Below are 23,160 nucleotides of genomic sequence, written 5' to 3'. Positions count from 1 at the left end.
GTGGCTCGGTGTTGGAAAGCGAGCAGCTTGATGACAAAGATGACACGTTCCGAGATCAGACCACGTGATAGATGCACAGCGAATCCAACTATGTCAACGTGATAGGTAATATCTAATAAAGCATTCGGTAATTTGATAACTAAGTAGAATTATATAATATATAGAGATATATATGTTGCAATTTAATTGCATATAGATGATATAGTTTATAAAAAGGTAGCTTTCATTTAATGCATCTGATAAAAATAATACTCAATTTACTTAGTCTGGACATTAGGATGTAATTGGATGTAGCTGTATAACAATGTGAAGAATATACTAAAGTTGATTGCATTAAAAAAAAAAATCTATGGGATGTTTTACAAGTAGAACATCATCATTTAATTAAGTAATATTTTTTTAAAAATGTTTAGAAATGTAAATATAAATTTTTAAGTAATTGAGATTGTTACTTATAGATTTAGATATCTAAACTTACTATTTCTAAATTAAGTATAATATAATAGATGATTATCTCTTAACCGGTCAGCGGAGCTTTTTATATCTGGATTTGTTAATTAATAAAAAAGTTTCCTTCTTTTAATGCATAGCAATAGAGTTGATAGTATTTGACTTCTATGGTAGCATAAAAACAGTACTGCTCTGTTCTTTTCAAACATCTCAAATGTGACACTCTCTCATAATCCTTGTAACATTTATATTGTCCTTTTTGCCTCTCTGCTCATCCTAACTCTAAGCCAAATAGTTCCTCATAGCCAGCCAACTGCTAGTAGGTCTGCAATTCTTAACTAGATCAGTATTTTTTCAGTTAGCCAAATAGTTCCTCATAGCCACCAATTGCTAGTAGGTCTGCAATTCTTAACTAGATCAGTATTTTTTCAGTTAGTACTCGGGGTGAAAACGGATCCGATACAGATCGGATAGTATTCAATTCATATCCGGATCCATATTTTTAGTCCGGATACAGATTCGGATTTGGATACGGATATTGGACGGATAGCAAAATTTAAAATAATATTCTAACTAAACGAATACAGATAATTTTTGGATAGAGGATCGGATCTTAAACGAATATTGATTGAATTAAAAAAATTATAATATTTTATTTAGATATAATTAATACAAAAATATTAAGAGTTTTACAATAAATAAACTTTTTGTATGCCAAATATGTAAAATTAGAGAAATTAATCTCTATAAATAATATATAACATATTATTAATAACAATATTAATATTTACTATTTAAGTAAGTAAGCTAAAACTATAAATTATTCAAAAAAATATGCGAGTAAACGGATATCCAATATCCGTATTCAAATTCGAAAAATATATCCGACCCGTATCCGATTTTTTTTTAAAAATTCTATATGTATTCGAATTGGATAGAAATTTTTTATTCGAATTTGATCTGAGTCAGATCGGATAGCGGGTCGGATCGGAGTTAATCCGACCCGTTTTCACCCCTAGTTAGTACTCTTCTCTTTAGCTATGCTTGTTCAATTGAGCTATTCAAGTCCCCTTTAATTTCAGTAATATGCTTGCATGACTCAATCAGGACCCACATGCTTGTGGGATTAGTGAATTAAATATGCTGTATCATTAATTATCCTCGTGAATCTTGAGGTTAAGTGTAACTGGAAGACAAATTATAAGAATAAGGATTAGTTTTGAGATTTAGAAAAATTATTTTAAATGTGACAATAATTATGCTCAAAGCCAATATTAAATTGTCGAATTTTATTATACTTATTCAAATTTATCTAAATCCACCGAAATTAATTTAACTTTATGGTTTCAAATAGAGGATTTAGACAAATCAGAATTCCAAATCATCCATCTAACAACTTTGTTCCTTACTAATTCCTTTTATCTTTGATAAAAAAGAAAAAAAGCAAACAAGTGCATAATCTTATTCTCTCTAACGACTTTATTCCTTACTAAGAAATAACTCAAATAAGAAAGAAGTAAACAAAACTTTATTCCTTACTAAGAAGTAATGCAAATACGAAAGAAGTAAACGAGTGCACAACTTTATTCTCTCTTTGACCTCTAACAACTCTGATTCCTTACTAATTTCTATTGTTGTTCCTTGCTGAGAAGTAACTCAAATGTGCAAACAAAACTTTATTCCTTGCTGAGAAGTAACTCAAATAAGAAAGAAGTAAATAAGTGAACGATTTTATTCTCTCTAAAACCTCTAACAACTTTGATTCCTCACTAATTTCCATTGATGTAATTATATCCTTGATTAGAGAGAAAGGAGCAAAGAATATAGCAACTTTATTCCTTACTAATTTGCACATCATTGGCAACGAATACCCCTTATACTTTTCGTGCTCCGCTCGCCATTCCCCTCTCTTTAAATCCACCACCTTCTTTTGCAGCTTCTCTCCATCTTTTATCCACATTTCTATCTTCACAATTCTTTCATTGCTAGTATTCACTAGATATTATGGCGGAGGCAATACTGCTTGAGAGAGCGACATTGGTGGTATCTACTATCATTGATAGCCTACTCAAAGAAGGCTTCTCCTACCTCAGCTACGATCTCTCATTTAAGCTACGAAATTTGCAGACCGTCATCCTTCCCCAGTTCCAACTCTTGATCAAGGCTACGGAGAGGAGCAATAAGCACAAGGGCGAGCTAGAGCTATGGCTAAGGAAGCTCAAAGATGCTCTTTACGAGGCGGAGGACGTGGTGGACTTATACAAATACCAACTCCTTAAGGAGAAGGTGTCTGATCTCAACACTCATCCTGCACTCAAGCAATTTAAGAAAGTTGCCCGAAAGGCAAACTCTAAGGTATGCATTTTGTCCCCTCAAAAGATTAAGCTAAGAAGAAGTCTAAACAAGTTAGAGATGATCGCTGCTGAAGCCAAGACATTCCATGAACGCTTGAGAATGCAAACTGAAGGCGTCACCGCCGCTCCTGATTTGAGAACCAGAGGACAACCAAATGTCACCACCTCCCTCCCTCAACTTGAAGTGTTTGAGCGAGACAAAGAGCGTGACGAGATAATAGACAAGTATTTATTGGGCCAATCTGAAGCTTCTAAAGCTAGAAAGTGCTACTCAGTTGTTTCCATCGTAGGCATCGGAGGAGCCGGTAAGACTACTCTTGCACAATACATCTATAATAATCAAAGAGTAGTCGATCATTTTGATATCAAGATGTGGGTTTGTGTGTCCCGCAAGCTCAACGTCTTTAAACACACACGAGAGATGATAGAGTCTTCTTCCAGAGATGAATGTTCGAATATCAAGAATCTTAATGTGCTACAAGAAAAGCTTATAGACATGATAAAATCAAAGAAAGTGTTGCTTGTATTAGATGACGTTTGGTGCGACAAATTAGTGAATGAGGTGGAATGGGAGAAACTTCTTGCTCCGCTAGCTCACAATGGGAAGAAGGGGAGCAAGATCTTGGTGACTACAAGATCAGAGAATTTACCGGTGGCCTTGCACCCCCAATACAGTATGCAGTTAAGAGATCTTGAAGAGAATGTTATTATTTCACTTTTTATGCATCACGCTTTTGGTGGCGCCAAATCAATTGACATGCATCTACAAAATGAGCTGGAGGATATAGGGAGGCAGATTGTGCAAAAGCTGCATGGATCTCCTTTGGCAGCAAAAGCAGTGGGCGGTCAATTGAGCAAAAAGCTAGAACCCAAATTTTGGAGAGCTGCACTTGATCGAGACAATTTGCGTGACACTAAACAAGCTTTGATATGGAGTTATCAGTGCCTAGATGCTCCCCTGCAACGTTGCTTCTCCTATTTCAATTTATTTCCTAAAGGCGCTAGATACGATGCAAAAGAGATAGTTCAGCTATGGATTGCTGAAGGTTTTATCAACTCATCGAACAATAGTCTAACACTGGAGGACATCGGAATGAGCTACTTTGATGAGTTAGTATCTGGTTCTTTCTTACAATATGGTGACGATGAAACTTATTCTATGCATGATTTATTTCTGATTTGGCTGAAAATATTTCAAAGGAGGAATATTTGAGAATAGAGGATGATCAGGTAAAAGAAATTTCTCCAACAATTCGCCATTTGTCTATTTCGGATGGAAGTTTATTGGAAGATTGCAAAAGTGTCAATAAAATAGAAAACCTACGTACTCTTATCATTGCTGATGATTCAATTAGCTCTTGTGTCATCGATCATCTTTTGGTAGCAACAAATAAGTTTAAGAAATTACGTGTTTTAGTTCCATCTTCTAACAGCATGGAAACATTACGCAAATCTATAGGAGATCTAAAGCATCTACGCTACCTGAATCTTTCTATAGCTGAAGTGGATGAGTTGCCTGTGGTATTGGGTAAGCTTTACCATTTACAAGTTCTTGTAACTTCAGATTATGGTGCTACTACTTCACTAAGAATCCTGAAAAATCTTATCAATTTGCGGCATTTTGATGGAGATGATGAAGCGCTGATAACAATACCATATATAGGGAGGAGGTTAACCTCCCTCCAAACATTACCAGAATTTCATATAAAGAAGGAGAAGGGTTATGATATAGGTCAGCTAAGGAACCTGAACGAGCTCCGAGGATCGCTAAGCATTCAAAATCTGGAGAATATAGAAGGGAAGGATAAGGCAGTTGAAGCCAATCTCAAAAATAAAAAACATCTCGAGAGTTTGAAGTTGTGCTGGAACTGGTATAATGAGAGTGACTCCAGGAGGGATTTGGATAGGGAGGTGCTCGAGGGCCTCCAACCACATCCCAATCTAAAAGAACTGGCTATCGATGGCTACAAGTCTCCCGAGTTTCCTAGTTGGTTGCCACTACGGGATCTGAGGTCTCTCAAGATTTATAATTGCAACGCCTTGGAAGTTCTTCCACCCATGAGCAACATGTTTCCTAATTGCCACAAGCTAAGTATTTGGCATCTCCCCAACCTCCGAAAGTTGTCTTCGCTTCCTCCGAGTCTTAAGAAGTTGAAGATACGGGATTGCATTATCACCGATGGGGCACTCTCTCAGTCCCTACAAAGGCTGACCTCTCTCAAATCCTTGAAGTTAAATGGCATCAACACAATAACAACCCTTCCATCTGAGGAGGTCCTGCATCACCTGAATTCACTAACTCATCTACAAATTGTGGAGTGTCATTCGCTTAAATCCGTCCGAGGCTTACATGTCCTTCCCTCCTTGGAATGGCTCACATTTAGCTCTTGCCCTTGCTTGGAGTTGGAGATGGTGATGCCAGCTGGTGAAGGTGGTGGTAGGGGCATCCTTCCACCTTCGCTTCGGCAACTCAGCATCTGCAAATGTAGCAGCATGAAGAGCTTGGTCGTCGCCGCCGGAGATCTCCCCAACCTCGCCAGCCTTAAATTCCACAGTTGTCCATCCCTAGCATCCCTGTCACTGTCTCGCCTCACAGCACTCAAGGAATTTATTATTTCTAATTGCCCAGGTATCTTGTCTTTACCGGATCATCTGCCTGAGTCACTTATGAGTATTAGCATATCAACGTGCTCTGGTATCTTGTCTCTGCCGGATTATCTGCCTGAGTCACTTACGAGTATTAGCATATCAAGGTGCCCTAGTATCTTGTCTCTACCGGATCATCTGCCTGAGTCACTTACGAGTGAATTCACATATCAATGTGCCCTGGTATCTTGTCTCTGCCGGATCATCTGCCAGAGTCACTTGAAATTATTTCAATATGGATGTGCCCGGTCTTGGAGAAGCGGTGCCAAAGTCCAAACGGTGAGGACTGGCCCAAGATCGCCCGTATTCGTCACAGAAATATTGGATAGATCCAAGATGCATGTTTGAAGCTTCTCTGCTTCTGCTGCTGCTTGCGATGGTGGTAAGTTTTTCTCCTCCTTAATTGGTTATTAATTCTCATCGATTTGGATTTGTCACTGCCTGTGTTACTACCGCGCATATATATTAATACATACATATATTATGCATGACCCCTGTTCTTAATTTTGTTTCTCTCACCAGTAGCTTACTTAGTGCTATCTAGTTGAAAAGGAGGGGGGGCTAATTAAATTAACTGTCTACCTCTCTCTTCTTTCATAATTATTGACTAATTATTTTCTAGATCTTCCAATTTAATTGATGTTATCCTCAAACTATGATTTGGACCGGGATCTACTTATGATTAGGAATATTTCAGAAAAATGGATGTAGAATAACATAAGTAGTATTAAATAACTTTGTACTGCTTTTGATTTGTGTTAGCTACACACGCATGCATTCAGATGTTCAATCAACTCTTTTACGTTCAGATGTCTGCCTGCTATATTTGTTTTGCAGTTCTCAGCTTATTATCCAGGAAGGAAGGTTGCAGCAGTTGCAGTTGCAGTTGCCGTTGAATAAAAAAACTTTAGCTTAATGTCGTGGTTGTTATGATTTATACCCTCAACTCTAATAATAAATGGAACAGTCGGTATGCAATGTTGTTGTTATGTTTGGTATGTCAGTGAATTGTTGTAGAAATAAATAATGGTGGAATGCAAAACTGCATATTAGTGGTTGTTGCAGGTTTCCCTTGTAACAGATGTTATGTATTATTTGGTATCTGCCAACATTTGGAGATGCCTGTCTCCTTCTTCTACCTTGGCTTCAATTAATGCCATTGTAATACCTTGGCTTCTAGTTTGTTGGTTAGTTATGATTGAATTAAGATGAACTCTTGGGAAGCTGCAAAATTGATTCACATTCTGCTTCCCTAAGATCTCCCACCCACTTTTTGGGTAACTTGTTTTTATGAAAGTCGGCAGGACTGGTTGTCCCTTCACCGACTCTGTGCTAAATAGCCCTCCTATCCACCTTTATTTAATATTGTCTGATATCCAAACCCACTCGGTTTTAACCAAACCAAGCTCAGCCGTAACCCAATTTGAGCCCGACCCTAAAATAATAATGAGCGGGATTGGCTAAGTCTCGCCCAAGCTCGATATCTTATAGGCTAATAGGCGATAACGGACTATAATATTCTAACCTCACCGATTACGATACACCTCACTTAGATAAATTACACTTAGACCCCTTAAATTATTAACCCAATTCTATTTATTTTTTTCTCACACATTGACCTCTTTACTTATAAAAAGAAAGCTCCAAAATGTTCCTTTCTTTAGTTATCCATAAGATCTTTTCATTAAAAAAAAATGAAATGTGATAGCTATTGGGGTTTGTTCATCTGTAACTAGCTATTTGATTCATGATCTCTCTCTACCGATTTGTTGAACAGTAGGGACACTTGATTTTGATTTGTGATTACTATCACATCTTTCTATCAGCTGAGATACATGACTGCAGTGCCAATCTTTGATTCAAATGGATTTTGGTTTAACATAATCGAGAAATTGACTAGCATAAATCGATTATTAAACTATTGAAGACATACAGAGTTATAGTCCCTCGCCCAGTCGCCCTACATTACATATTAGTTTCTAAATACTATAGATGAACTTGACAAAGAAGTGTTCTTTGTTAGGGTGTAATTAAGCCGAGCTTGATTAAGCTAAGCTCTGATTAAGTTTGAATTGAAATTAATTTCAAACGTAATTATAAGATCAAGTTTAAATTAAAATAATTTTAATTCAAGTCAATTTAAAGCTAATTTCAAGCTCGAATTCAAACGAGCTGATTAATAAGCAATTTCAATAAAGCCTGATTCAACTATAAAATTATAAATATTATAAAAATATAAACTAATAAAAATCTCATCTTACTCATATATATTATATACTAAAAAATGAACTTGATAAAGTTAGCTCATGTTCAAGCTCGACTTATATTAATTCCAAGCCTATTATGGAGATCAAGCTTAAATTGACTCACTTTCGAACTAAACTTAAAGCCGAGCAAGAGCAAGCTCCATAATTTCGACAGCCCCTCTTGTTGTTTCCTTTTTTCTTCATGCAATTCTTTGATCTTATAGAAGGTTAAAACAACAAATGGGTGTTGTTATTCATAACCGAGTCATTAATGCTAATCTAATCGAATTATAACATCTAAACCAAGCTTGGCGTTCTAATCATCTAACTGGTTGGTAGATTAAGAAGAAAACTAATATGCCAGCTCGATCACATCGCTAATTAATCACATGATCTTGGGTAAGCAAACTAAAACCTTGCTTGCAATGGCATTTGGAATTGTGGGTTCACTTATGATTCAATCAAAGATCAAAGTTTTGAGATGAGTAGTGGGTATTGGATTTCTTCACCAAAGTTGGAGCTCGATAGATGTCCTGCAAGAGAGTTTTGGACAGAGATAAAATCGCACAAAAGCGCCAGTATATGGTACTTGATTTCTTTGATCTCGACTAGCTACTAGATCATCATGTTCACAAAGATTTAACTAAATAAATCTATTGTTCAACTAACGAGTGGTTGAATGGCATAATTTGTTTTTCTTGCAGGGTGGAGAGATGCAGACTCCTACTAAGAAGCAGTGTTTTGTAGCAATAGGAAGGCCATGGCCAAGACTATTACTAGTCCATCCAAGGATTGTGAGAGAGAGTGTTGCAGCATAAAAATGGTTTCCTTCCTTCGTTTAATGCATATCAATAGAGTTGATAGTATTTGACTTCTATGGTAGCATAAAACAGTACTGCTATGTTCTTTTCAAACATCTCAAATGACACTCTCTCATCATCCTTGTAACATTTATGTTGTCCTTTTTGCCTCTCTGCTCATCCTAACTCTAAGCCAAATAGTTCCTCATAGCCAGCAACTGCTAGAAGGTCTGCAATTCTTTCTCAGATGTCAGTTGTCATCTTCATTTCAATCAGTAACTAAATATTGAATAATAGAAGAGGTTTCTAAACTAGATCAGTATTTTTTAAGTTAGTACTCTTTGAGTTAGCTAGGCTGGTTCAATTGAGCTATTACTTGCTAAGAAGTAACGCATATAAGAAAGAAGCAAACAAGTGCACAATTTTATTCTCTCTAAATAACTTTATTCCTTACTACGAAGTAAGTCAAATAAAAAAGAAGCAAGCAAAATTTTATTCCTTGCTAAGAAGTAACTCAAATACGAAAGAATATAGTAGCTTTATTCGTTACTAATTCACACATCATTGGCAACGAATACTCTTCATACTTTTCGTGCTCTACTCGCCATTTCCCTCTCTTTAAAGCCACCACCTTCTTTTGCATGGTTCTCTCCATCTTTAGTTCACGCTTTTATCTTCCCAATTCTTTCATAGCTAGTGTTTACCAAATATTATGGCGGAGGCATTAGTGCTTGAGGGAGCGAAATGGGTGGCATCTACTATCATTAGTAGCCTACTCAAAGAAGGCTTCTCCTACCTCGGCGTCGATGTCTCAACTAAGCTACAAAATCTCGAGACCACCATCCTTCCCCAGTTCCAACTCTTGATCAAGGCTGCGGAGAGGAGCAACGAGCCCAAGAGCGAACTGGAGCAATGGCTGAGGAAGCTCAAAGACGCTCTTTACAAGGCGGAGGACATGTTGGACTTGTACAAATACCAACTCCTTAAGGAGAAGGTGTCTGATCTCAACACTCACCCTGCACTCAAACGATTTAAGAAAGTTGCCCGAAAGGTTAATACTAAGGTATGCATTTTGTCCCCCTTAAAGATTGAGCTAAGGTGGAGTCTTAATAAGTTGGAGAAGACCGCTAATGAAGCCGAGAAATTTCGTAAACTCTTAAAAATGCAAATTGGAGACATCACAACGGTTCATGATTTGAGGATTGAAGAACAACCAAATGTCACCACCTCTCTCCCTCCACTTGAAACGTTTGGGCGAGACAAAGAGCGCGACAAGTTAATAGACAAGTATTTACTGGACCAATCTGAAGCTTCTAAAGTTGGAAAGTGCTACTCGGTTGTTTCCATCGTAGGCATCGGAGGAGCCGGTAAGACTACTCTTGCACAACTCGTATACAATGATCAAAAAGTAGCTAATCATTTTGATATCAAGATGTGGGTTTGTGTGTCTCGCAAGCTCGACGTTTTTAGACACACACGAGAGATGATAGAGTCTTCTTCTACAAAAGAATGTCCTCATCTTGAGAATCTTGATGCACTACAAAAAAAAACTTATAGATATGATAAAATCAAAAAAGGTGATGCTTGTATTAGACGATGTTTGGTATGACAAATCAACGAATGAGGCAAAATGGGAGAATCTTCTTGCTCCTCTAGCTATTGCTGGGAAAAAGGGAAGCAAGATCTTAGTGACTACAAGAACTAATGATCTGCCGATGTCCTTGCAACCCCAATACAGAATGTTATTGAGGGATCTTGATGAGAATGATATTTTTTCACTTTTCAAGCATCATGCTTTTGGTGGTGCCAAATCAACTGACATCCATCTAAGAAAGGAGCTAGAGGATATAGGGAAGCAGATTGTGCAAAAGCTACATAGATCTCCTTTGGCAGCAAAAGCAGTGGCCAGTCAATTGAGCAAAAAGTTAGAACCCAAATTTTGGAGAGCTGCTCTTAATCGAGATAATTTGCGTGATGCTCAACAAGCTCTGTTATGGAGTTATCAACACCTGCATGCTCCCCTACAACGTTGCTTCGCATTTTTCAGTCTATTTCCTAAAGGTACTAGTTACAAAGCAAAGGAGATAGTTTATTTGTGGATGGCCGAAGGTTTTATCAACCCATCAAAAAATAGTATGAGACTCGAGGACATAGGAATGAACTACCTAGACGAGTTAGTATCTGGTTCTTTCTTGCAACTCAAGTATAAAACATATTCTATGCATGATTTATTTCATGATCTGGCTGAAAATATTTCAAAGGAAGATTATTTAAGAATAGAGGATGATCAGGTACAAGAAATCCCTCCAACAATTCGCCATCTATATGTTTCAGATGGAAGCTTATTGGAAAACAACACGAGCTTAAATAAACTAGAAAACCTACAAACTCTCATCGTTAAAGGTTCGGATAGCTCTAGTGCCATTGATCATCTTTATGCAGCAACAGGGAAATATAGAAAACTACGTGTTTTAGATCTATCTTGGACGAGCATAAACACACTGCCCAAATCTATAGGAGATCTGAAGCATCTACGCTATCTGAATCTTTCGGGGACTAAAGTGGCCGAGTTGCCGGTGGTATTGGGTAAGCTTTACCATTTACAAGTTCTTGATACTCCTGATTATCGTGCTACTACTTTACCGAGAAGCTTCAAAAACCTTATCAGTTTGCGGCATTTTAAGGGAAATGCAGTGACATCGTTACCGGATATAGGGGGATTAACTTCTCTCCAAACATTAGAAAATTTTCATGTAAAGAAGGAGAAGGGGTATGATGTAGGTCAGCTAAGGAACCTGAACGAGCTCCGAGGAACGCTAAGCATTTCGAATCTGGAGAACGTCGAAGGGAAGGACGAGGCGGCTGAAGCCAATCTCAAAAATAAAAAATATATCGAGAGTTTGGTGTTGAAATGGGGCTCCCGTGATGAGAGGGGGGATTTGGATAGGGAGGTGCTCGAGGGCCTCCGACCACATCCCGATCTTATAAAACTAACTATCCATGGCTATAAGCCTCCCCCGTTTCCTAGTTGGCTGCCATTACTGAACCTGAGTTATCTAAAGTTTGAAATTTGCACAGGCTTAGAAGATTTCCCACCGATGAGCGACTTGTATGCCCTTCCCTCCTCGGAAAGGCGCACATTTAGCTCTTTCCCTCGCTCGGAGTTGGAGATGGTGACGCCAGCCGGTGAAGGTGGTGGTAGGGCCATCCTTCCACATTCGCTTCAATCCCTCCAAATCATCAAATGCAGGAGAATCAAGAGCTTCGTGGTTGGCGCCGGAGATCTCCCCAACCTCGGCAACCTTAGATTCTCTGATTGCCCATCCCTAGCATCTCTGTCACTGTCTCACCTCACAGCACTCTCGGATCTGGTTATCTGGAAATGCCCTGGTATCTTGTCTCTGCCGGATGATCTACCGGAGTCACTCAAGACTATTAGAATACGTAAGTGCCCAGTCTTGGAGGAGCGGTGCCGAAGTCCAGACGGCGAGGACTGGCCCAAGATCGCCCATATTCCTAACATACATATTAGTGGGCTACCTTTAAGACGCAACGCTTAAAGATGGTGTTGGTAAGTAAGTTTTCCTCCTCCTCCTCCTCCTCTTCCTTAATTGGTTCTACTTCTCCTCAATTAAATTTACCCGGCCTTCTCTGGATCATACTCTCTTCACTCTGCAAACGTTGTCTTTGTTCACAGCACTTCCATGGAAGAATACCAGAAGTCTAACAATGGAAGAGTTGGCATGCCATGTTTCTTTTGAAATCTCTATAAGAAAGACTATATATGATGGATGGATTTTCTTGAAGGATAAATTTTGTAATCATTTTATGGTTTGATGATAAATATAACGATTTACAGAAGGAGAGATCATTAAGATGCAGAATGATATAGGTAATGTTGCTTTCTTATCAATGATGGCTATTTCTATTCTTTTCTTGATGCTTTGCAACCTGGAAGAATAATAATCTTTCCTTGGTCTCTAGATCTCTCTCTGCCCTTGAGAATATGTGGGCTAGCTTAGCTTTGTTGATTGCAACAAGGATGACAGTGATTTAAATTGCTATGGAGGGAGATTGGAGAAGAATTCAATTCATCAATGAGTGTCTCCATACGGGTCGGGTTTGGAAGCAGATCCCATCCGAACTGGGCCCGGCCCATTGGCCATAGCCCGATAGGGGCTCAGGCCGGGTTAGGTATTCTTCCGGTCTTCACTTCGCTGATCATCTCGCGATCCTCCGCATCGGAGAGTAGAAATCCAATACGATTCCACCCCCAAATGGCGCTTGCGCGGCGCCTCGGATCCGCTCTCCCTCCTCTCTTCCGCGAGGTCTCGAGTTGCTTCGGTGGATTGGAATTTGCTTCAAATCATCATCTCTTTTTTTTTTCTTTTTATGTTAGCGATGGTGTTAGCTTGATTAAGATCTTGATAGTGATAGAGAACAGTGAGATTTTGTTTCTGAGATATCTTTGTTCCAGGGATTCAGGAGCTTTGCGATTCAAACTAAGTCGAGCGATGCGAAAATTAAGGTAAAGGAGACACCTTTTTTTTCTAATCTTTTATGGATACTGAGTAAAGAAATTGGGTTAATTTCATGTCTTGCTTCGTTTCGCGATCACAGGTGCCGTTATCGCTGTTTGGTGGCTCAGGAAATTATGCATCTGCGCTGTTCCTTGCAGCCTCCAAAGCAAATGCCTTGGACAAGGTTCAATCCGAGATTCTTGATGTTGTTGAGGCTTCCAAAAAGAGTCCATTGTTTTCCCAATTCATGAAGGATTCATCTGTGCCGAGAGAGACTAGGGTGAAGGCTGTGCAAGAGATATTCTCTGAAGCTGGTTTTACCGATGTCACAATCAATTTCTTGGGTATCAAAAAAGAATTTCATTTTTTTATTTATCTACATATTTGGAGGAGCTTACTCTAAAACAAAGATACATGAGATTTTTTCGACAAATCAAGTTTGTTAAGTTTCTCGTCTTGCGCTGATGGAGTTGTAACTACGGAGACTTAAATATAATCACTTTAGAAGGATATATTGCATAGAGAATTATATGAAGTGAATGAGTCATGACTTTAATGCATTAAGAGTTGTTAAGAGTCCTGAGATAGCCTCCATATAGGTCCTTCTGGTACCCAGTTAACCTCAATGACAACTGTGAGTTTTTGTTATTAAATGATGTTATTTGTAAGTTTTTTTTTTCTCAATTCTTATTTAACTGTTTAATGCAGCTGTCTTGGCTGATAATGGGAGGCTAAGACATATGGATCGCATTTCCAAGAGGTTCGTTGATTTGACCATGGCACATAAGGGGGAGGTGAAAGTCATTGTCACAACTGTTATTGTAAGTTGATATTTGCCAACAATCCTTGAAATATAGAGCTAGCTTAGCCAATATAAATAAGAACTTGTAGAAATGCAAATATGCAAATAAGTAAAGTTTCCTTTTAATCCTCTTAAAATGGATGTTGTGTCCTTCCCCGGTGACCTAGTGTTTTCTTGATGACGGGAATTCATGATATTTGAACAATGTATCATGCTATTATGGTATTTGAATAAGAAATAACATATAGCAAAGCACATTTTGGTAGGCAAGTGGAGGTCACTGGTGCTTTTCTTCCTTGTGATTTAATCATCCCATTTGGTCGATAGGTAGTTTGCTATTGCTGGTACCTCAGTCTATCAAACAGATGTCTTTAAAACATTATGAAAGGCAGAAATGGGTGCACCATTTGACTTCCATATCACAAAATATATGCCTTCTGATTTATATAAACATGACTAAAGTTAGCTACACTAATTTGACATCTAAGGAAGTTATGTAATAGTGAACTAACGGAGTTAACAAGTATAAGTCCTTAAGGTCTGTAATTAACAAAATAATCTCTTCCAATTTGGCCTGTCTTGCCCTTGTATTATGTCTATATGCTTCCCCTGTCTTAGATAACTGCTCATTCAATTTGTGTTGTTTTCCAGCCACTTCCTGCAGAGGAGGAAAAGGAACTTAAGCAGACCTTGGTAGATATTCTTGGCCAGGGGAAAACAGTGCTGCTTGAACAGAAGGTATTTGCTTGATTTTATTACATATTGCATCTTTTTTTGGTAATGATTCCCTTCAGTACTAGTGTGTTAATCCTTTGTGGATTCTTAAAGCCTTTTTATCAGTTTTGTTAATACATTTTAGCTTGCTTCAGTTTGCATTGTCAATGTCGCTATACTATCACCACTAAAGCAGATGCAACCTCACTCTTCTTGGAGTTTTAAGAGCCCATTCCCAACCTATATTTGAATTATCTTATGCTCAGTTTAGCTTATATGTGAATTATCTTAAACATTTAGACCAATTACTGGAAAAATATTGATTGAGGGAGAAAAGGAAGCTAGTGATATCTAGGTATGAGCCTTGGACATATAGTTTCCCAAGCAGTGTGGTGACATGTTCAGTGTCTTTTCCCCTGATGGATGGAAGAGGGGATTAGTTTTGGTGTGGCTTCTCAAATATTTAAGCTTACTTTTTTGAGCTAGTTTACGTTCTACATTTCTGGCTCGCGAGTCCTCTCAGACAATCGGAACCATTGTTGTCAGTCTTGTGGATGCACATTCCATATCTCATTATCCAGAGACCCCAAATGATCATGATCTTGTTCCTGCATGTCAGAAGAGTATAAGATATTTCACCATATTATGATTATTAAAACCGTTGGATCACAAGATACTAGATCAATCAGATTCTCTGCTCATTAAATCAGGTTAAATATCTGTCAGACAAAACTCAAGTATGTGTCGCAGAATCAATCATTAATAAGCTACTAGCATGTAAAAGGAAACGATACTAATATTCAAGTTCTGATATTTCCCCACTACATATCCTATTTCTCAAAGCCTTAAGCATATTAGGTTGTGACTGTTCAAACTTATGATCAAGCATCCAGAACTTTACATGTCAGATCATTTATAGGATAAGACAATATTTGTCATAATTCTTGATAGAAAGTAGATGTATTTGTTAGTATAATGTGTTTGCCTACTTTGTTGGTTAAGTTAAGCTATTATGTTGGCTTAATTTAGTCAAGAACCAAGTATGATTCTTGTCCCTATATTTGCAATGTTTTCTTAAATCATTGTGCATCTAATCTTCAAGTATAACATGGCACTTGTTTATCTTTCTTTTTTTCTTCTTTTTTTACATATGAAAAATCCCACAGCTTGTGATTTAATCCAATAGATGCCCTCTTCGATTTTGTGATTTAATCTTAATTTTTACTACAATTTTTCAGATGCAAGTTGATGGAGAATAGATTGATTGAAATAGCAATATTTCTTTTTTCTTCTTTTCTCTCACAGATTGACCCAAGTATCCTTGGAGGTTTGGTGATTGAATTTGGGCAGAAGGTCTTTGACATGTCAATAAAAACTAGGGCCAAGCAAATGGAGAAGTTTCTGAGGGAGCCTGTCCACTTTTGACTGCTTTTAATGACTCATGGCAGCATCAACCAACCCTACTTACTTTGTACACCCTTTGCTCCATGCAGCTACTACTTAGAGTCTTATCTCAGTTTGGAATAAATTTTCTAAAGAAAAGCTGTGTTATATTGCTTTATATAGGTGTAAAACCTACAAATATTTCTTTGAGAATCTCAGTTTGGAAACGAAGTGTTTGAAGTGATCAAACATGTCAACATTTTTTTAAGTACCTACCTCTGATTGCAACTACTAAGGACCTCGGAATTCAAATTCGAAGCTAATGTTTGAAGTTCTTAGTTTGAAAAAAATATACTCATATGCCAGGTAAATAATCAGGATGCTGAATAGAATTAGGGCTCTGTTTTGAATATATTAAAAATTAGCCATGTAACATGCTTTTATTTTCTGGAATGAAAAAAAGAAAGAAAAGTTCACACATCAGACAAAGACAATGAATAGACCAAAAAGTTATATATATATATATATAAGATTTATTATATTAACTAGGACCACTAGGTTTTATAGTTAGTAGAGTGGAATGTTGAAATTGCCATGTTTGACTCTTCAAATTTGTGTAGCTATGTTGTTGACCAGAGAAGTCTTCCACCAAATATTCCTAATTATTTCTACTGAATTAAAAGATTGAATAAACTTGAACTGTCAATTAAGCCAAAATAAGAGAGATAATGACGAGTATACATCGAGAGTTCCTGGAAACTAACAACTAGTTCTAAGTAGATGTCTTAAAGCTGAAGCAATTGCAGAATCTGAAATCATTGGTACTCTGAAAGAAGAGTCAAAGAATTCTACAAAGTGCTCCTTGTGGGCAAAGAAGTCAGGACAAAGTGGTGGTGCCCCCATGGTCAATTCTTTCACCTCACATTCACATATATAGTCTTGCCTCCTATCCAAAAACAGAGTAAAATGACTTCAAGCCTCCTGCAAAGTTGCTTGTGAGCCAGAATCCTCTTGTTGATGTGAGAGACAAAGGCATGTTGTTATGTTGCTCTTGTCAGGATTGATATCTTTCAAGTGCTCCACTCCCCTTCCCCTTTGTCACCCACTGGGCCCATTTTTCTTGCATGAGTTAGCACCACCTTTAGGGTCAAAGCGGCAATCTAACGCAACGTCAAGACTTCAAGAGCATTTGGATAATCTGGAATCAAGATAAAGAAAGACATAATAAGTCTGCAGATACTCAGTTAATGTTTAACTAAAGGTATTAGTACAAAAAGGACTGCATCATTCTGAGAATGTAATATTAGAATTCTAAAAGATCAGCACTGGCATTCAGGGAGAAGTATTTTGGATGAACATTTATATATAACTTATTATCTAATACTTTTCTTCAATGAGATGTATAATAATGGTATATGTTTCAGGTTGCATTTGACAGAAAGAATACAGAACATCTAACAGGATGTTAAGATATTGTATAGTATCAATATATTAACGAGAGATTTGCAGCTAATAATGCCAACTAATCATTGTATTAAGAAAACCTTAAACAGAAAACCTACATCTTCTTGGGACCTTGAAATCTGAATTACTACTGTCAGCAACTATGAGATGTTGGGATTCTTGGAATTTTCAGAATACAGGCACATAGAGGATTCCACAGATTCAGCACAAGCATAATAATGCAAAAATGTACACAGATATAGGTATCCTCCTGAAGTACAGGGTTTTAATGTCCACTGCCCTCAAGATACCATGAGGCAGGGTTGCTGTTTTGTAAACAATTACAATTTTGGAAGTCAATTTGAGAGAAAGAACCTAACTATCAGGAATAAAACTTGAGGAAGGTTTGTAAATTTGAGAGAACCAACTCTAATTATGAGAGTATGTCTGTGACACGAGTAATGTTAATCTAATCGAGGATTGCATATTTTACAGTTCTTGTTTACTTAAATATTATGAGAATACAAGTAGACAACCATCATGCAGAAGCATGATAGTATCTGCATTAACTACTACGTTTCGTTTGGTGGTACAGGATGAATGACCAATGACTTGCTTAAATAAGTATAATCTGGGAAAGTCGCCTATCTTAGTATAGCCAAAAGTAGTTGCTCCATGAAGATCATATGATAGATGGAACCATGTCCAACTTCTAGGTACTTGGGAGATGATATATATGTATGACCTCATTTCACTAAAAAAGATATCATAAAGATGAAATCATAATTATCCTCATTATGATAAAAAAATATATATAGCGACACAAAAAGGAAAAGAACTACTTGATCTTCAAGCTGCAGGTATCCTTTTCAGAAATCTCTTCGAATATTCGAACTAGATTGGCTGAAATCACAGCTATAATCTTGGCTACCAAATGCCATTCGCTGAAACAATCTGATCTCTGCTGTATCTGCCACGTTGAAAAGTTCACTTTTTCCCGGTTGAACACCGTTAGTGATATCAATTTCAGCCAAGCTATCAAGAACTCTCACGACCTGGAAAGGAACATCTAAGATGTAATAAAAATCAACAGAGTTAAAGTTCATTTCTTCAAAGATCGAATATTTACCTGACTCATTCGGGGCCTCCTTGATGCTGAATGACGGACACATGCAGCTGCAGCTTCAATCATACGAGTCATTTCAACTTCATTGTAGTTCTTTTCAAGCCTAGGATCAACCAACTCTTCAAAATTTCTAGTCTCAAGCACTTGAGTCAGCAATGGTCTTGCCTGAGAAATGTCAATTGACAATTACTAAACAAATTTTTTGAGTTCCAAAGAAAACAAAGAGCAATAGACATTGAAGACAATGCCACCGTACTTAAAATGAAGGCCTAAGCTTGTAGTTCACAAGATACAGAAGTTGTAGCAACTTGCAGACCACTAGTAATAAAATCAAAAGAAAAACTCAAAGAAATATGCTGTCAGACTCTCAAGATCAATCCAATATCAATTATCTGAGACTACATAATCAAGCTCGATAGAGAAGTTCCGATGCTCCGGAAAAATAGGCTATCTTAAGGACGACACCATACTACATACCGGCGAGAAGATGACATTACGAGAGAAGTTTTAGTAACAAACGCAAAACCAATAATTGGCATCTTTCCCAGAATTCCAATGTTGTTCTACTATATGAATCAAAGAGAAACTTCTACATCAAAATGTTCTTCATTTATTCCTTTTATAAGCATGAAAGCTTCCACTAGCAAGTTTGACTAGTATATTTACTGCATATCCCTAGTTATACCTTAACATTGCATGTCCTGTGAAGCCTTTTCATTATCAAGCATGAAGCTAGTATTAGCATCTTCAACGAAAGCTTTGCAAAAAGAAGAAAAGAGAAAGGGTCAAGAATGAATTACTATTGAGCTTACCCACTCAACGAGGCTTTCATCACCCAAGGGAAGAGATGCATCAACAGGTATCCGCCCGGTAATAAGTTCCAATAGCACAACCCCAAATGAGAATACATCAGATCTCTCTGTCAATTTACCAGATGATGCATATTCTGGAGCCATATACCTAAAAATCATGCCAATCTTTTTATTGCCAAAATTTCCATTACAATGAATATCCCTAATAGAAAATTTCAAATGATTCACCTACCCAAAAGTCCCCATCACACGGGTAGTTACATGAGTGACTGTATCCATAGCTAGCCTAGCAAGGCCAAAATCAGCCACCTAATTCATGAATGGCGCAATTAATAGCAAATTAAGAAGCATAATATATCATTCCAAGACCACAGTAATATATCGAGGATCACCAGAGCATCAAAGTTGTTATCCAGTAAAATGTTCGAGGACTTTATATCTCTATGAATTATCCGTGGATGACCTGCCAAAGCAACAATAAGACCAAGCTAGCTAACCAAGTAAATGATAACAAATAAAATTGATAGAGAAAGCCAGAAGATGTGAGGATAAAGTAAGTAAATAGAAGAATAAGATTATATTACAATCCTCATGTAGGTATGCTATTCCACGAGCTGCACCAGCTGCAATTTTGACCCTAATTGCCCATTCCATTACTGGCCTTCCTTTACCTGCAGACAAAATGAACATAACAAATAGCTGCTGTTAGTCTCTTTCACAAAATAATGATCAGTAAATTTTGAAGTAAATAAACACATCATACCGTGAAGATGATAATGAAGTGTGTTGTTAGGCACAAAATCATAGACAAGCAATCTTTGGTTCTCTGATATGCAATACCCTACAAGTGAAACCAAATGCCGATGGTGTATACGACTGATGATTTCAACTTCAGCTTGGAACTCACGCTCCCCCTGTCCACCTCCATCTTTGAGTTGTTTTACAGCCACGTCTCTTCCATCCGATAAGCAACCCTTGTACACAGAACCAAATCCACCTTCACCTAAAAGATTTTGAGCTGAGAAGCCGTTGGTTATATCATATAGCTCTTCATAAGTAAACCATGACTTTGGAGTGCCCAAGCTTATGTCAGTCCCTGAACTTTTTAACCTGCGACTTCCGCTGCTATTGCTGTTATATACAAGAGGAACCGATGAGGCCCTTGGATTTTGTGACTCTCCTGAGGAAAACTATGCTGAATTTGTCAGACAATCATTAAACACTTAAACCTATTTTGATTCTTGAACAAGAAAAGGTTTTCTAAATTGTGAATTACCAAAGGTCAGAAATTCTGCAAAGCATTTCTAGGAAGAGCATAGCAAGTTTTTTGAAGACTACGTGAGCAAAAGTCTTATCTCTAGCTAAAATAGATATTTGAAGATCATTGCAAAATCAAATAGAAAGGTTGGGGCAGTTAACCTGATATTGGGGGCGATGTAAAAGGTGATGGCATCACAAACCCAGAACTATAACCATCAATTTGTCTTTTCCTCTTTCGCACATACCACATAGCAGCCCCAACCAAACTGAGCACAAGAAGGCCTATCACAACGACAATAGATGCAGCAGCTCCAGCGCTAAGCCCGCCACTTGAGGAGTTGTTGCCATCTGCTCCTACACCAGAACCTGATGATATATCTGAACTTGGTTTACTTGGCCTAGTAGGGTCACCAGCAATGGCAGGAGAAGGCAAGGGTAGAGGACTAGATGGTGTTGAGGGGATTCTACCAGCAGAAGAGTTACTGGGAGCTGATGAAGCAGGAGAAGAAAGAGGAGTCTGTGAAGGATTAGGAGGGCTCGGCGACTTAGAAGGAGGAGGTGCTCGTACTACTGGTGGTGAAGGCGAACTCTTGGGTGACTTAGGAGGTGATTGTGCTACTGGTGAAGGAGATTCCTTGGGCGGTGTAGCCAATTTGGGAGGTGAAGGTGAACTAGTAGGTGGCATAGCAGATGGTGGTGGGGGTGATAGGGGATTGGAAGATGGTGGAGGTGAGATGGTAGCTGGCGGGGACGGCGGCGAGACGGTAGCTGGTGGTGGAGAAGCTGCAGGAGGGACGACGGATGGTGGTGGAGGAGACAATGTGGTAGTAGGAGGAGCAGAAGGTACTGGTGGCGGTGAGGATACTATTGGAGGTGGAGGAGAAGAGGAAGGAGGCGGGGGGGTCACGGCGACAGGCGCCGGCGTTGAGACTACGGGCGGCGGCGAAACGGAAGGCGGCGGGGTGGAAGAAGCATGAGGAGGGGATGAGGCAGGTGGTGTAGTTGGATCACTGGATGGATTGGAGTTGGCATTGAGCTGAGGTGTGGGAGGTGGTGAAGAAGTTGAGGATGGTGATGGGGAAGCAATGGAGGAAGTGGGTGCGGCCGCAGTCACTACCACTTCAGAAGGCGAAGGTGAAGAAGCCATTTTTAGCTCGTTTCAGCTTCTTCCTCACTTCCAATTATGGCTCAAATAGTCCATAACTCTTCTTTCAAATTAAGAGCTAAATCTCCATGACCCAGATCTTTATCTTCTCTAACAATAGACACTCCAAAGTTTCTCCTTTTCAGGAGATCTCAAGATTAGAAGACCCAAAAACCTCTCAAAAGATTTCTTTTTTAGGAAGCAAGCTTCCAACTTTATCTTCTATATCGATCAAACGAGTAGATTAGATTCAAACACCAAATTTGCAAGCTTTTCCGGACCTAGTAATTCCAGAACCTCTATGCTATCAAAAGCCCAAATCTTCATACCATCTCCCAAGCACAGCCAACCGACTCAGCAGCACATTCTCTAATCTTGCATCTTCCAAAAACCCCACCTTTACCGAGAATCCCACACCAGAATGGCAAATCAAGAGAAACCCAGATCGCAGAAAGTAGAAAATCAACCAAAACACCTCCCAACTCAAATGCGGCAAGCTTGTAAGATGGAAGAAACCAAGAGCGAAACCCACACCTCACCTCAGGCCTCTTCTCTTCTCCTCTTCTCCTCTACCCTTTTTGTACCAAAAGGGAACGTACCCAGAACTCGACGGCTCTAGTGTAGAGAGAGAGAGAGAGAGAGAGAGAGAGAGAGAGATTGTGGTTACTCCTATTATTTTAAAGAGAATATAGAAGAAATGGGTCGACTCTTTCCCACTGTCAGGTACGACTCCTAGAGAATTTACGAGAAACAAATGCATTTGTTTTCTATTTCTATTTTTCTATGAAATATATATGAGCATTTGAGGTGAGGTTACCGTGGCTCTTAGTATCAAGACATCTTACGGTAGATTATAATCTAATGATTGGGAAGTCAATCCAGTTAGTAGATTGATATTCGATGATGCCATCGAACTAACTCAAACAAATTAGCTAGTACCGAATCTCAATCCTAACTTCTTAAAAAATTATTAATATTAATTTAACTATATTTATAAACTAAACCTTTGTAAAGTTATCAATAACTTTACTAGAACATAGTATATCAATATATGATGATGAAATTTAAACTTTAATTTGTTGTTTTCTCTTCCCTTTCTCAATAAAAAACATTACTATTATCATATTATCTTATTCAAAACAATATTACTTCCCATTATCACCAAAGATGAAGACAAGACTATGTACATCTTTTTTCCACCCATCTCCTATAGTAGCATAGTTTTACTCTTATTGTAGATGCAAATATGTGCACAATTGTCTATGAATAAGACATCAAAACAGCAATGCCAGCTAATAAAAGGGTGTTTTGTTCCCTAAATTGCTTGACCAACTTAATCTAGAGTAGATTTGGATATTTATTATGGTGGTAGGTTCCAAAATTTCATAGCCCTCTTAAATGTTTTGCTTCCTCCTAAAGTAATGAAGAGGTTGATATATGATAGGAGGTTATATGATCAC

General features: G+C 38.1%; 4 protein-coding genes across 6 annotated transcripts; 3 read left to right on the top strand and 1 right to left on the bottom strand.

Annotated features, from left to right (window-relative positions):
- The first annotated feature begins 2 nt into the window (after window positions 1-2).
- Window positions 3-16,159, top strand: LOC140769320 (ATP synthase subunit O, mitochondrial-like). Of its 2 annotated transcripts, none has more exons than XR_012105876.1 (6): window positions 3-105; window positions 9,190-12,067; window positions 12,194-12,388; window positions 12,481-12,824; window positions 12,974-13,024; window positions 13,117-13,205. XR_012105876.1 is itself a non-coding variant. In XM_073109988.1 (6 exons), the coding sequence occupies exons 1-6, from the start codon at window positions 12,774-12,776 to the stop codon at window positions 15,955-15,957; spliced, it is 666 nt and encodes a 221-aa protein (XP_072966089.1). In that variant the 5' UTR covers window positions 12,666-12,773; the 3' UTR covers window positions 15,958-16,159. The 2 variants fall into 2 exon arrangements, 1 of the variants encoding a protein (XP_072966089.1); XM_073109988.1 differs by lacking the exons at window positions 3-105; window positions 9,190-12,067; window positions 12,194-12,388 and adding exons at window positions 13,725-13,837; window positions 14,470-14,556; window positions 15,838-16,159 and having other exon boundaries at window positions 12,666-12,824; window positions 13,117-13,360.
- On the top strand, window positions 2,140-6,552 carry LOC140769321 (disease resistance protein RGA2-like). Of its 2 annotated transcripts, none has more exons than XM_073109989.1 (3): window positions 2,140-4,034; window positions 4,264-5,832; window positions 6,288-6,552. In XM_073109989.1, exon 1 carries the CDS (start codon window positions 2,455-2,457, stop codon window positions 4,015-4,017), a length of 1,563 nt encoding a protein of 520 aa, XP_072966090.1. In that variant the 5' UTR covers window positions 2,140-2,454; the 3' UTR covers window positions 4,018-4,034; window positions 4,264-5,832; window positions 6,288-6,552. The 2 variants fall into 2 exon arrangements, with proteins under 2 accessions (XP_072966090.1, XP_072966091.1); XM_073109990.1 differs by having other exon boundaries at window positions 2,141-2,493; window positions 2,578-5,832.
- LOC140768335 (uncharacterized) lies at window positions 9,209-9,966 on the top strand. The gene is made up of 2 exons (XM_073108589.1): window positions 9,209-9,863; window positions 9,953-9,966. Exons 1-2 carry the CDS (start codon window positions 9,209-9,211, stop codon window positions 9,964-9,966), a joined length of 669 nt encoding a protein of 222 aa, XP_072964690.1.
- A 440-nt stretch (window positions 16,160-16,599) lies between the features above and the next one.
- On the bottom strand, window positions 16,600-22,355 carry LOC140768488 (proline-rich receptor-like protein kinase PERK8). The gene is made up of 9 exons (XM_073108772.1): window positions 20,716-22,355; window positions 20,060-20,476; window positions 19,881-19,967; window positions 19,689-19,759; window positions 19,529-19,605; window positions 19,297-19,444; window positions 18,488-18,649; window positions 18,201-18,413; window positions 16,600-17,113 (listed from the first exon to the last, which is right to left on the bottom strand). Exons 1-8 carry the CDS (start codon window positions 21,701-21,703, stop codon window positions 18,228-18,230), a joined length of 2,136 nt encoding a protein of 711 aa, XP_072964873.1. The 5' UTR covers window positions 21,704-22,355; the 3' UTR covers window positions 16,600-17,113; window positions 18,201-18,227.
- Between the last annotated feature and the right edge of the window lie 805 nt (window positions 22,356-23,160).

The sequence above is a fragment of the Typha angustifolia genome, chromosome 10 (assembly GCF_048772165.1).
Source record: "Typha angustifolia cultivar Huaian chromosome 10, ASM4877216v1, whole genome shotgun sequence".
Lineage (NCBI taxonomy): Eukaryota > Viridiplantae > Streptophyta > Magnoliopsida > Poales > Typhaceae > Typha > Typha angustifolia.
This window is presented reverse-complemented; position numbering and strand designations above follow the sequence as displayed.

What these genes read in the sequence shown, in the direction of transcription:
- LOC140769320 (XM_073109988.1), top strand. Translation starts at nt 12,774, where the DNA reads ATGGCGCTTGCGCGGCGCCTCGGATCCGCTCTCCCTCCTCTCTTCCGC. An exon ending in TCCCTCCTCTCTTCCGCGAG is followed by an intron (nt 12,825 to 12,973) that starts GTCTCGAGTTGC and finishes TCTTTGTTCCAG; the next exon opens with GGATTCAGGAGCTTTGCGAT. An exon ending in TGTCACAATCAATTTCTTGG is followed by an intron (nt 13,361 to 13,724) that starts GTATCAAAAAAG and finishes TGTTTAATGCAG; the next exon opens with CTGTCTTGGCTGATAATGGG.
- LOC140769321 (XM_073109989.1), top strand. Translation starts at nt 2,455, where the DNA reads ATGGCGGAGGCAATACTGCTTGAGAGAGCGACATTGGTGGTATCTACT.
- LOC140768488 (XM_073108772.1), bottom strand. Translation starts at nt 21,703, where the DNA reads ATGGCTTCTTCACCTTCGCCTTCTGAAGTGGTAGTGACTGCGGCCGCA. An exon ending in ATGAAAGCCTCGTTGAGTGG is followed by an intron (nt 18,650 to 19,296) that starts GTAAGCTCAATA and finishes GACATTTCTCAG; the next exon opens with GCAAGACCATTGCTGACTCA. An exon ending in GGAGGCCCCGAATGAGTCAG is followed by an intron (nt 18,414 to 18,487) that starts GTAAATATTCGA and finishes GTTCCTTTCCAG; the next exon opens with GTCGTGAGAGTTCTTGATAG.
- LOC140768335 (XM_073108589.1), top strand. Translation starts at nt 9,209, where the DNA reads ATGGCGGAGGCATTAGTGCTTGAGGGAGCGAAATGGGTGGCATCTACT.